Source organism: Mustela nivalis (genome assembly GCF_964662115.1).
Source record: "Mustela nivalis genome assembly, chromosome: 3".
Lineage (NCBI taxonomy): Eukaryota > Metazoa > Chordata > Mammalia > Carnivora > Mustelidae > Mustela > Mustela nivalis.
This window is the reverse complement of record NC_139022.1, coordinates 92,599,355-92,612,210: the sequence shown is the minus strand read 5'-3', so window position 1 is coordinate 92,612,210 and position 12,856 is coordinate 92,599,355. Positions and strand designations below refer to the sequence as shown.

The window sequence follows — 12,856 nt, the reverse complement described above, 5'->3', positions numbered from 1 at the left end:
TTCCACACATAATATTTTACAGGAATAAACAGTCTTTCTTTCCAATAAATTAAAAACCAAAGGAGAAATAACTGTCACTGTATTTCCCCCTGTTCACCATATTCAGTTTCCAGAGATATACTGGGGATGCCAGGTAAGACTTTTAAGCAGATAAAGGCAACTTGAAGATCTGCTGAAGGCAGCTTGGGGCTAACCTTGCAGGATTTTGTTTTTTAATTTCAATAATAGTATCCTTCTATTTTCTATATTGAATCAACAGTCGGTATATGTTTAATAATTAACTTGAGTTTCCCAGTCTATCTATTGTGTGAATTAAGGAAGATTGCTTTCCACCCTTCTATATCTTGAAACACTGCACATCTCCACAGCTGTGGACTCAGACTAACCCTCTCCCTATCCCCTCCCTTCCACCTCGGCAGAAGGACAGCATCCATTTTGTTAACTACAAGCCCAGGAGGCATTTTCCATACTTTCCTCTCCCCTAGATCCTACATCTAATACTTTTCCAAAAGCCCTATCTTTTTTTCCTCCCCAAATATCTCTTAACTATGTTCAGTCTACCTCCCTACAGTTACCACCATGGATTCGTTATTCCAGGTTTTGTTCATGACCTTGAGGCTACCACTTTCCCTAACACTACAGGATCAAGATGCATCAAGTTCACTCTGCCTGAAAGCCAAAGTCACGGTTCAGATTACAGACTTCCCTAAGGATCTCCTTTTCTCAGGAACTCCTGGACTGCCCTCCCTGACTGAGTCAAGTCATTCTGTTATATGTCATCACCGTGCTAGGACATTTCTCTCAACAGGTATCATGAGGTATTCCTTCCCTCGTTCCTTTACCACATAATTACCTATCATGTGAGAGAAACAGTGACAAATAAATAAGCAAAGCCTCTGTCTCAGGAAGTTTACATTCTAGGATGGAGAAAGAAGCCATTACATAGGAGGACGGGTGGAAGGTATTTGCCCTATGGAAGGAAATATGGTGGAGAATTACTGTTTTACAGCTATGTGTGTGATTCTTTGATGCATGTCTCTCTCGCACAGGAGACCCTAAAGACCACGCTTCACTTTTGTGAAGCCCCTGGGGACCATGCTTCGCTTTTGTACTATTCACATGAGTTCCTCCCATTTTTATCCACCACAACCACAAATTATGCTCCCAAAGGAGCAAAATGTCACTTAAAGCAAAGAGTACTTTGTTTATATTTTGATAGCTAAAATTTTTCATGGATCCTTTCCAAATAGAGGAAGAATTCAGAGCACTAATCATTAAAAAGAAGACTATGCCAGATTTTGAATGTGAGGAGAAAAATATAACCACTCTTTAAGTGCTCAGGGATAAATAATTGTCTAAAGATGATCTTTTTTTCCTCTCTTTTGTATGCCTGAAGTTTCACAGTGACACATACAATATACGTGGAGACATGCAGGGAGGAGCAGAGGCCATTTTAACATTTAGAATATTCTCTTTGGATTTTTAAATGTCATAATGCCTAAGACCAACGTTCTCAAATCCTAAACCAAATTAATTCTTAAAATTTTCCTCATCAAAAACAGGAAACACCTACTTCTAAGTGCATAATGTTGGACTTTGTTATAATAGAGACTTAAGAAGCACAGGATGACTTTTCCAGACCTGTGCAAGATGAACTTTTGGAACTCTAAGGTGACAATTTCTAACTAGGCAGAAAGTTTGGCTCTTTTCTCTGAGAAACAGCAATTTCCTGCCTAGAGTCATGTAATTAAGGGGAAGCACTTTCTTTATGCCAGTGGATTTTGGAGAAGCTAAGAAGCAGTGAAATGAGAGCTCTACTGTTTGCATTTAGATACACATAGGCAATTCAGATTCTCTTAATCTGGGAATTGTGAGCCTTTCCACCAAGATGAAAACTTCTGCATTAAGCAAATATAAATAGGAAATCTCCTAGCATCATTAAATGCTCATAATTCCTTAAAGTCAGTGCCCAGTTAATCATTTACTTTTAGAATGCTTTCCTCCAAGAACAGGGCAATGTTTAATAATATTTTTTTAAATATCCAAAATATTCTCTCCTTTGCCTTTACACATTTCTTTTCCTATCACATGGAAACATGGCAATGAAATTAAATGAAAGAAAGAAGCATTATATGAATGGTTTACTTTCATATTTAACTTAAAATTTAAAAACTCAGTAACAGAAAGATGTGTGGGCAGTTGGCTCATTTGTATGCAAGTCACCTCCTATTACAATGAGCAACTATATGATGAACAAAGGAACTCCAGGCTCCAAGCCATAGCCCTTTCTTTTATCTAGTAATCCATACAACCAAACACACCAGGAAAACAAATAACTTCGACATTTCCTCAGAGTTTGTTCGATTTCTTCCGTTGGTTATTAAACACCGTCTGGACTCCAAGAACTGGCACACTTCTGGGTACATCCTCATTTTTTAAGAAAACCTACTGAGCACACTATCCTTCCCTCTCCACAGGCATTGCTCACCCTGAAAAGCCCGATAGTAATTCCGCAGAAAGAATCAGAGATGGCCTTGGGCCATCACAAAAGAATCACGGGTTATAACACAAAGAGTTCTCATATTAGAGAAATGTGTTTGCATTTGTGGTTTTTCTGATGTCTTCAAATGAATGTTCCTACGTCACAACTGCATCTGTTTGGATGCCTTTTTTCCCTTTGGGTAAATGAACAAAGGGACATGTTCTTAGAGCTTGCCTCATAGAAATTAACTGCCTCTTTTCATCCTTGCCTTGTGTAGCTTTCTTGGGGTTGCTCTGTTTTCTTATACTTCCTTCCATAAGCTAATATGAATCTAAAAATTATTACTAATTCGGTGCCTTAAAGAGAGTAGGTAGTTGGAAAGAGGGCTTAATCTACAGTGGGGCCCTGAGGACATTCACTTAAAAAAACGTTAAAGGAGGAGAGAAATTAGAGACATATGCTAGAGTAGACCACTCATGGAAGTGATGTCCTCCTGATCAACTATTCTCATTATTCACCATGTACATGAACTTTTGGAACGTCAATGATTGAGGTACTTAGCAGCATTAATTAACTTTATCCTTTTGGACTTGCCCAGAAAATCCAATATTCAAAACACAAATTTCCTCAGTTTCGGTTTCTAATCATACAATTTTCTGCATCAATCCAAATCTCAGAGCGTCCAGTCTCATACCTTTAGGCTTATACAAATGAATGGTAAGGCTTACAAACTGGCTGAAAGAGAATTCCCATCAAATGTCAACCAGGCCACAGAGACGAACAAGTCTCCATTTGTTAACAAGCTGCATACAGCCCGACAACTGAAAGTTGGAGAAGGGGCTTCCACAAGCCTGTTCAGGATAGCACCGTATTAAAATATAAAGAAAACAGAAAAAAATTATGTGTACGCATTTTTAGATAAGAAATGAAAACAAAACGTACTTACACTTTTGCTCCGAGAAAGCAAATCACAGGTATTTCTTTTCATGGTGGTGCTTCAGGTAATTCAAGCGGACAATAGTTGTTTCCAATGTCACTGCTTTCACTGCAACAATTATCCACTCAAAAGCCAAATGGCATTCTGAAGAGAAAAGCAAGGAAATGTTTAATCAAGTATATGATTAACACGTGTACTTCCAAATGCTATCTCAGACTAGGACAGTAATTCTTAAATTATTCAGCACAACAAGCTAACATGGTGCAGTGTTTCGAGCCATAAAAGTCCACACAAGCGGCATTTCCAAAACAGCTTTTGTTAAATGTAAGTTAGAGATTTCAAGCACCATCTGTTTTCCATTAAATATTCAAGTCTACATTTCTAGTGGCTTAAAAAAAATAGGTACGGTAGCCACAATTTACACTTACATGTATGAAATGAAGATGCATGGTGAGCCGTGGGCATGGTGATTCTGGCTGGTACAGCCGGGGACCCCTCAGTTTTCCACTCAGCATTCACTAAGTAAGGTAACCTTGTCCACCACCAGAGGGATCTGACTACATCTGAAAGCCCTTTGACCATAGCATGGTGGCCTCCCGTTTCATCATTAGCAGTAATAAACAGTATAGTGGTTCTTCAGCAAATTTAGTAAGTTCTCTAATCTTTGGGTTCAAAGATGTTGCAAGAAACGGTGGGGAGAAATAGTTTACCAAGTAGAGCAACAACTACGATTGCTAAGAATATCCCAGAGTAGCTGCCACTTGAATGACATGATAGCCTTATTACCTTACCTCCACTTCCCACAAGACATTAAGAGGAAGATTCTGTTTTTCGCGTTGAAGGATGAGCAAATACAATAGCTCTCAGAGTTGTGTTCATTCTGATATTCAGCTGAATCTGGGCATGATTGACATAATCACTGGGAATATTTGCATGTGGGCTGAAATGCCTTTTGGGCAAGAAGTCACTCTAAGAGAATGGGAATAAGGTGAACAGACTTGACCGAAACACAAAAACGCTGACACTGTAGACGGAGGCTAAAACAGGGGGGACAGACCAACTCTAACAACAGCATGTATTCCATCATTTAGATTTACTCTAAGTTTCTCATAAGACTTGTGCCTGAGGTTTAGGGAAAAGAGTAACAGTAAGCAAGGTCTGAAGGAGTTTGTTTAACTGAAATGATGGGAAAAATACCAAAGTGCAGGATAGTGTGAATTATATTTTCAAAAATATAAGTACATTCAAACAAAGCAACTATATATACTTTACAAAACACACCAAACACATGCAAGGAGGGAACACAACATCTCTCTGGGCCCTCAGCTACCAGAGAAGCCACTGGTCCCTCACACCAGTGCACAGGGCTCTCCAGAATCCTGCCGTGGCACACTCTCAAGGCCCAAAGACTCATTTTGAATCCCTGTCAATCACCCCTCAAGACTTACAAGACTAAAAGGCAGATACTTCTAGGGAGACCAGAGATCCCACAACAGCAAGGAAGAGCTAGAACCAGAGAAATCCAGTTTATCACTGCTAAGAATATCCCAAGTCACAACTTGGGAGACCCAAAGGACACTGAAATACAAAGTCTTCTTCTAGGGTTCATAAAAATGTTTGCCCGAGGTTAAATAAAAATGCATAAATGAAAAGTGACTTTATAGGATAAATATGGTTTCTTTGAGTATGTGAAGATTATTTTTCAGGGAGTAGGGGCTGGAAGAAAGAGGGGATCCACAAATGGAAAGTTCTCGACAAGCATACCTCCAGGGCTTTAGCCACATTTCTCAGTGGGTTTTAATGCCCTTCATTTTATAAGTTCTCAGAAAACGTGAAATTATATAACCAACCTTGAGTCCATTTAAGAAGTGGACAGAAATAATATAAATAGAACTAAATATTCCACATCTAGGAATAAAATACAATCTAACTAAATGCTGGGGGAAGCTTATACACTGTCAGAGAAAAATACATTCAAAATCTTTAATGACTCACTCAGTAATTAATGAGTACTCTTAGGGGCAACCAGGGAATAGTCAGTCGCCCCTAGTGGGCTAGTAACTCACTGGTTTTAAATTAACGAATCAGTCAAATCAGGCGAATCATGGAATTGACCTGGTAAGGCTTGCTGAATTCATCAAGTTTTTAACAAATTTGCCTCGATACCACTTAAAGACTTCTCTATAGGAATTTGGGACTTGTGGATTTGGAGGGAGGCAAATGACTGTAACTGAAATTTGACTGTTGTTGGTCTGAGCTTTCTCAGCCTATATACTAGGAGGCAGTGTGGCCTGGCTACAACAAGTATGGACCTTGAAACCAAAGAGGCATAGGATTTGAAACTAAAGAGGTTAGGATTTCAGCTCTCCAAGGGCATTCTGTGTAGTTTTCAGCAAATTACTTAACCTTACCGTTTTCGAGATCTGCAAAAAGGTGATCATAATAACTCATGTGTGCTTTGACTTCAAATGACCTGATGTGTATAAAATAATGTCTAGAAGAATGCTTAGCTCACATTATCACCACCACCATCATCATCAGCCTTCATTGCTACCTTTTTCTTCTCTCAGTACCAAACGACAAGCACCAACAATCCATTCTTATTTTTCCATTTAAAAGTGTTCAACTCCATCAGATAAGACAGAACTAAGCAAATATACTTTCAAATAAATGGTAATGAATAATGTATCAGTTAAGGTCCCAGGAATAAATAGCACACTCATATTAAGACATTTAAGAAGGGGTTAGAAAAGAGATTATTAAAGAAGATGACAATGGGGGAGGCACCTAGATGGCATGGTTGGCTAAGCATCCAGCTCCTGGTTTGGGCTCAGGTCATGATTTCCTGGTCCTGGGACAGAGCCCTGCATGGTATCTGGCTCCACGCTGAGTGAGGGGTTTGCTTCTCTTCCCCTCTCTATCTCCCTCTGACCTTCTCCCTGACTCGTGTGTGCATGCATACGCATGTGCTCTCTCTCTCTCTCTCTCTCTCTCTCTCGCTCGCTCAAATAAATAAAACCTTTTTTAAAAAGGAAGATAAGGGCGCCTGGGTGGCTCAGTGGTTAAGCCGCTGCCTTCGGCTCAGGTCATGATCTCAGGGTCCTGGGATCGAGTCCCGCATCGGGCTCTCTGCTCAGCAGGGAGCCTGCTTCCTCCTCTCTCTCTCTCTGCCTGCCTCTCTGCCTGCCTCTCTGCCTACTTGTGATTTCTCTCTGTCAAATAAATAAATAAAATCTTTAAAAAAAAAAATAAAAATAAAAAGGAAGATAAGAGCAGGGTAAAGAAATCTACAAATGATAGTGATCGTGAATAAAGGATAGTAATAATGGAGTTTTTATCGCCCCCAAAAGGGACAAGGGTGGGGCACAGATACCTAGGGGGAGAGTGTCATGGGGTAAGCTGCCTTGAAAAAGGTTATTCCCTGGGACATGGCTAGTCTCAGCTGACCCAGAAAGGAAAGAGATAAGGAGATGAATGTGCTCTCATTCTCCTCTGATCTTCTGATCTCCTGCTGGGACTCCCCACTGGCCAAATGCAACAGAGCCAGAGGGCAAAGGAAGCTGCTGCTGTCCACCTCACTGAGCTGAGACAGAAAGCATCCCAGAGCGGGGTGGGGAAGAGAGCAGAGCGGGAGGGAGACGCTCCACACAAATGGGATCTGCAGCCCAGGAAGAGGATGGCACTTCTCTGCTCCTTGCATCCTAAGAAAAATATCAGATTGCACTTTTCTGCTCATTTCATCATAAGAAAAATATCATTTATCTTTCATCTTCCTGATAAAACTATGAGGTAGATACCATTAATGAATTCTTCCCATGGCACAAAAGAGGAAATCAGCTCCAAACACCGAACTGCCGAGTAAATAACAAAATCAGGATTCCAACCTGATTTGTCAGACTCCAAAGTCCATGTTTTTGTCGAGGCTGCCATCGTGCTTCGCAGCCAATATCCGGCATGAACCAATGCATTTTAATGATCAACAAATGGTAACCTCTGCAAATACCAAAGCTGCGCCCAAACCAAATAATGTTTGATAAAAGTAAAAAAGGAGGTTTACTCTCAGGAAGGCAGTTATTTAGCTCCTACGAATTCCTCCCTCAGCAAAGATAATGCCATGAGGCAGCACAAACGCTTGCTCCCTCCAGGGGCACTAAACAGAAAACCAGGTGAGAGAACACTCACACATGCAATTTCATTACTATAGGAGTTCCCACATGAAAGTTAATTAGGGAGAAGGAAGAGTCAGCTCCTGCAGGGAGAACACGTTAAAAATAGAGAGGAGGTAGGGAAGATAGACGGTGCTGCAACATTCAGAGAAAGAATCTGAGCTCTAGCACCTGTATAAATTTTGTGGCTTCGATGAAAGGATAAGAGCATGAAGACAGGCTCTTTCCTAGAGATTAAGGTTTTAGAGAGTGAAAAATGCCCCGAACTGGGCATCAGAAGAAGTTCCACTTACAGCAATGTGACATATACACAAGCTGAGTGGTATTAGGAAAATCCATTCTCTTTCTTCCTCCACCGGTGGCTTGCTTCTCTGTGAAGAGGAGATAACATTATCTCCACAACCCACCTCATAAGGCTGTCATGGGGATCAATTAGATAGCGTGTCAAAAAGTTTTCTGGAATCTATCAAGTTCCCTGCAAATGTAAGTTGCATCTATTCATTGAAACCTCAGATGTGCCAATACAGGGAGACCCTCTAAATATGACTGAAAAGGTTCTAATTACTTACAAATGTTAGAGAGACGAATGAATATAGTTTTTGTATTTTAAAGAAATTTTTTGTTCTTTATTCTTTTGTAATTCATATTTTTTCTCCTACATTGTAATTAATTTCATGTAGTGACTGCTGAATTATAAAATCATTCAGATGAATTAATTTTTAAAAGCCTACACATTTATTGGGCATCATGAACTGGCCAAGTGTTCTGCTAAGCTCTCAGATAACCTCCAAACTTTCTAGATTCAGAGCAGAAGGATGGTGCAGATACCGTTGCCTATGAATGATCAAAGGATAATCAGTTAGTCTCCTCTTCACCACCTCAGCAAGATCTGTTTTTCTAGGACTGTATAAAATACACATCAAAATGAAATCAGGATAGGGTGCCAGGGTGGCTCATGGGTTAAGCGGCTGCCTTTGGCTCAGGTCACGATCCCAGGGTCCTGGGACTGAGTTCCACATCGGGCTTCCTGCTCAGCAGGGAGTTGACTTCTCCCTCTAGCCCTCCCCACTGTTCATAAATGCACTCTCTCTCTCTATCACTCTCTCTCTCCCTTTCTCTCAGATAAATAAAATCTTAAAAAAAAAAAAAAAATGAAACCAGGATAGACAGTCTCTTTCCTGGATTAGATTCTAATCTAAAAAGAAAAATAAGAAGATATGACACATATTTAAAAAAAAGTAAGTTTGATCACTGTAAAAGATAACCCCAAAGAAGTACAATAAAAATGACTCAATTTATCAAGGATTGTCCACCAAAATATGTGCAAACAAGAAACCTGGTGGTAGCAATTTAAGAATTAAATGTTCAAAAAGTTAAGGGAGAAGATGCATATGAGTCAAAAACAGACTTTTGATGAGGTTTGAGTTAATGCCATATGCCCTTAAATGCCCACTAATTTGCCCCATCCACACATAAGATAGGTAGCATGAACTCTTGCCCCAGTGTCCTGTGGCTAGATCTGTGCAGAGACAAAGGAAGAAAAGGCCCTGGTACTTCCTTATACCATCTGAAGTTCTGACTTAAGAGAAAAGAGTCCTTCCTGGTCTAGATCTGAGGGTGACCAGAGAGTTTCCTGCCTATTTATACCCTGCCTCTTTTCTCCAGCATGCCCAGTGAAAGATGTCCCTTATCTGAGCTCTGGCTAGAACTTACACAATTTGAGATATACAAAGAGCTCATGGCACACATGAGGAAACCAAGGCACAGGAAGATAAGCAATTTGCCTGAAATCAGGGGGCTATGTAGAACAACACAGAAACAAACTTGAGATCTCCACACTCTCCTGCCCAGACCTCTGTTCAGCTAGGGATGTCGCCTTATGCACTGATTTTCCTAAAACCCACTCTACAGGATGACGCAGAGCTATCTGTCAGCATGCCCAGCAGAGTTCAACAACTTAGTTCTTGCTGAATTTCGTAAAATCTGCTTCTGACACAGGGATGGCCCTTTTTAGTGAGGTTGTAGCTTGTGCTTTGGAGGAGCCCCTGGGCTGCCTCACAGAAGCCAGGGCGATGTGCCTCAACAAGAGGGGCCAGGTGACCTGAGACTTAGAAGTTTAACGTGACTTTACCTAATGGTCTGTTCCCAACACAAACCTTTCACCCTAATCTGAATGGTCTAATACCTCCAACAACTGTGACATGTTCATTTCTATCTCCTGGCCCTCAATGGACATTCTTAAGATGTACTTCTATTGTTCAACTTTTTGAACTTTTCTGTTCTTCAAAGTCCATGAAGTCCTTCTTTCTAAAATGAGAGTTGCCCTGCTACCCCAAGTCACACAGCTTTCAACTTCCTCTGAGTTCCAACAGTAAAGGCTATCTTGTGCCATGATATCAACTACTATCTTGCGGGTTTTCTCTAACTGCTTTATGGGTTTAATCTCTGCTTCCTCAGTTGAGGGTTGAATAAGTCACATTTTACAGTCTTTTTCATACTATGAGTTATACAATTATAAAATACAAATGCCTCGGGATAAGAGAAATTCATCACCATTCTTTTGCCTTCTCCACAGTGCTCAACAGAGTGTTGAGCTCCAGCAACCTCTCAATAAAATATATTTAAAAAGAGAAGTATAAGTCCATTAAAAACCATTTTAATTAAGAAGTGGTACAAAATCTGAAATAAAATTTGTCCAAGTGTGGAAAATATTCAATTTCAATATTTGTCAAAGAAATGAAAATTAAAATCCCAACATTTCCATTTGTTTTGCCTACCAATTAGCAAAATTCAGTTTTTTTAAAATAAAATACTTGATAATGCTGTATATATGATGAACTATGCAATTCACCATATATTGCTTATCAGCTTTGAAATGACATAAGTCTTGGGAAAGGAATTTGATACTAAATATCAAAACCAATAACTGTATTGTGTATTTTTTACAGTAATTTGGAAAAACAACCTGAAATATAGTAAGTGCTTTACATGCAAATGTGTTTGCAACAATGCTACTTAGAGTGATGAAAATTTAAAAACAGTTTAGGGATGCTTAGGTAGCTCAGTTGGTTAAGCATGTTACTTCAGTTCAAGTCATGATCTTGGGATCCTGGGACTGAGCTCCACATTGTTTTGGGCTCCTTGCTTCTCCTCTTTTTACCCCACCCCAGCTTGTGCTCTCTCTCTTTCAAATAAATAAAATCTTTTAAAAAATAAAATAAATAAATAAAAATAATTTAGATGTCCAGTAGTAATGGAAGAGCTAAATAAAATATGAGAAATCTCATGATGTACTATACAATTAAAATATACACTGTATAAGACATTTTAATTACATGGGAAAATATTTTTGCTGGAGCATTAAATGACAAAAGCAGGATTAAAGTTGTGGTACAGCATATTCCTATAAAAAGTTATGCACAGAGAAAAGACTAGAAAGAAATATAGGAAACTATTAGTAGCTATATGTAGGTTTTAATATTAAAGATATTTCTATTTTTCTTTCTATAATTTTCAGCTTCTTAAATTTTCAACATTTGGGAAAAATAAACAATTAAAAGTCAAATGAAAAGAAAGTAACTGAATGAATTTGGAACAACTCATTAATCCTCTTTTCCTACTTCAGAGCATCCATTAAATGGTAAACTTCTGTTGGTGTGATTGTTCTGGGAGGTTAGTGGTTTTTACATCCATTTATTTGAGTATTTGTTTTTATATGCCCAACTATGCTATTTCATACAAAGTGTTAGACTTTGCCTTTTGGGAATCTATGGACGGGGAAAAGACTTACTTGGAAAGAGATGGCCAACATTAAGTTCTCACTCACTGACCCTACTATTTCTTTCTCCATTTGGATGTCTGTTGACATCCCTTTTTCTTTTGATCCCAGTAATAGTGACACACACACACACACACACACACACACCTTCAGTCTCTGCTTCATCCAGAAAATTAGTTACTGAGATTCCCCTATGTTAGTTTCCAGTAATGGAAAACACATCAAACTCAGACAAATGTCGATTTTGAATCCACAAGAGACATGGGTTTTGTCAGACCAAGAAGAGCTCAATCCACAAAATACTTTCATTTGCATTAAAAGTTAGGAAATGAGCATGGACGAGGAACTGTTTGTCACAGTTTGCAATAAAAATGTTCATAAAATAATAAATTAACTGTTAAACTCTTTACCTCAGTTTAGCTTTTGAGTGTACCTTTTCAGTGTATCTTTTGGGTGGTTTACAGCCTCTTCTTAGTATCTTGCTGAACATTCTATCAAACATTGCATCTCAGCTTCCTGTCTCACCCCATCTCACTTTCACTTACCTCCTTGAGAGGATGAAGCATTTCTTGTGTGTAGAGTTGTATCTTCTACCCACTCTATACCTTCCTTCCTCTTTCTTCTCTAACTGGCCCTCTTTCCTCAAACTCTAAATAATATCTTAATCTCTCTTCTGGTTAAAACATCCTCCTTAATCCTTCATTCTCTTCCCTCCAAAGGTTATTCTTTCTCTCTATAATCAGATGATTTGAACAAAATTTCTATTAAACTCAATTTCTCAACCTCTTTATTCTGACGTCCACCCCTCATACCACCATAACCTAGTTTTACTCCTTTTACACTTCAATTTCTTTCTCTAACATTTCTAGACCACCATAGTGCCAGATATAACAAGCACTTCCCAAATTCTCTGACTAGAATTCCCTACTATAACATCATCCTCGTTCCTTCTAGAAACTCTATCCTCCTTTCTCTTCTGTGATATCACTCTCTGCCAGCTCTGATGGCTTGACCTCTCTCTACCTCACGGAGTCTTCTTTGGTCCATCCTTAACCATGGATGAAAAAACTGTTCTCAGTCTTTATCAATGCTTCTCAAACATGAGTGTATATCAAAATTAGTCAGGGAATTCCCTATAGTACAAACTGTTGACCCTCCACTAAATGAATCAGAACCTCCAGGATATGAAAGAATCTGCTTTTGACAAATTGTCCATATGATACTCATGAAGCTTTCAGAGTACATGTTGGCTGACTGGCACTTGGGAATCTCTGGTCTACATTACATGCCCAAGCAACCTATTAGTTTTATTGTCTAGCCATATGTATGCTAACATATGCATGTTATTCATAACACACACACACACACACACACACACACACACACACACACACACATATATATATTCACACACATTTGATACCCTCACTTCTCCTGAGCTTCAAATTTGTACATTTCTATGACATCACTTGGAAGACCCAAAAGCATCTCAA

At 39.1% G+C, this 12,856-nt stretch overlaps 1 protein-coding gene across 14 annotated transcripts in view; it reads right to left on the bottom strand.

The window, feature by feature from the left end:
- The window catches only part of PDE4D (phosphodiesterase 4D), a 1,511,392-nt gene that overhangs the window by 1,168,008 nt on the left and 330,528 nt on the right, over positions 1 to 12,856 (bottom strand). For all 14 annotated transcript variants that reach the window (XM_082725937.1, XM_082725938.1, XM_082725936.1 and 11 more), the window contains one exon: positions 3,429 to 3,563. In XM_082725937.1, the coding sequence (XP_082582063.1) occupies positions 3,429 to 3,470 (42 nt within the window). In that variant the 5' untranslated portion in view covers positions 3,471 to 3,563. The remainder of the gene's footprint in view (positions 1 to 3,428; positions 3,564 to 12,856) is intronic.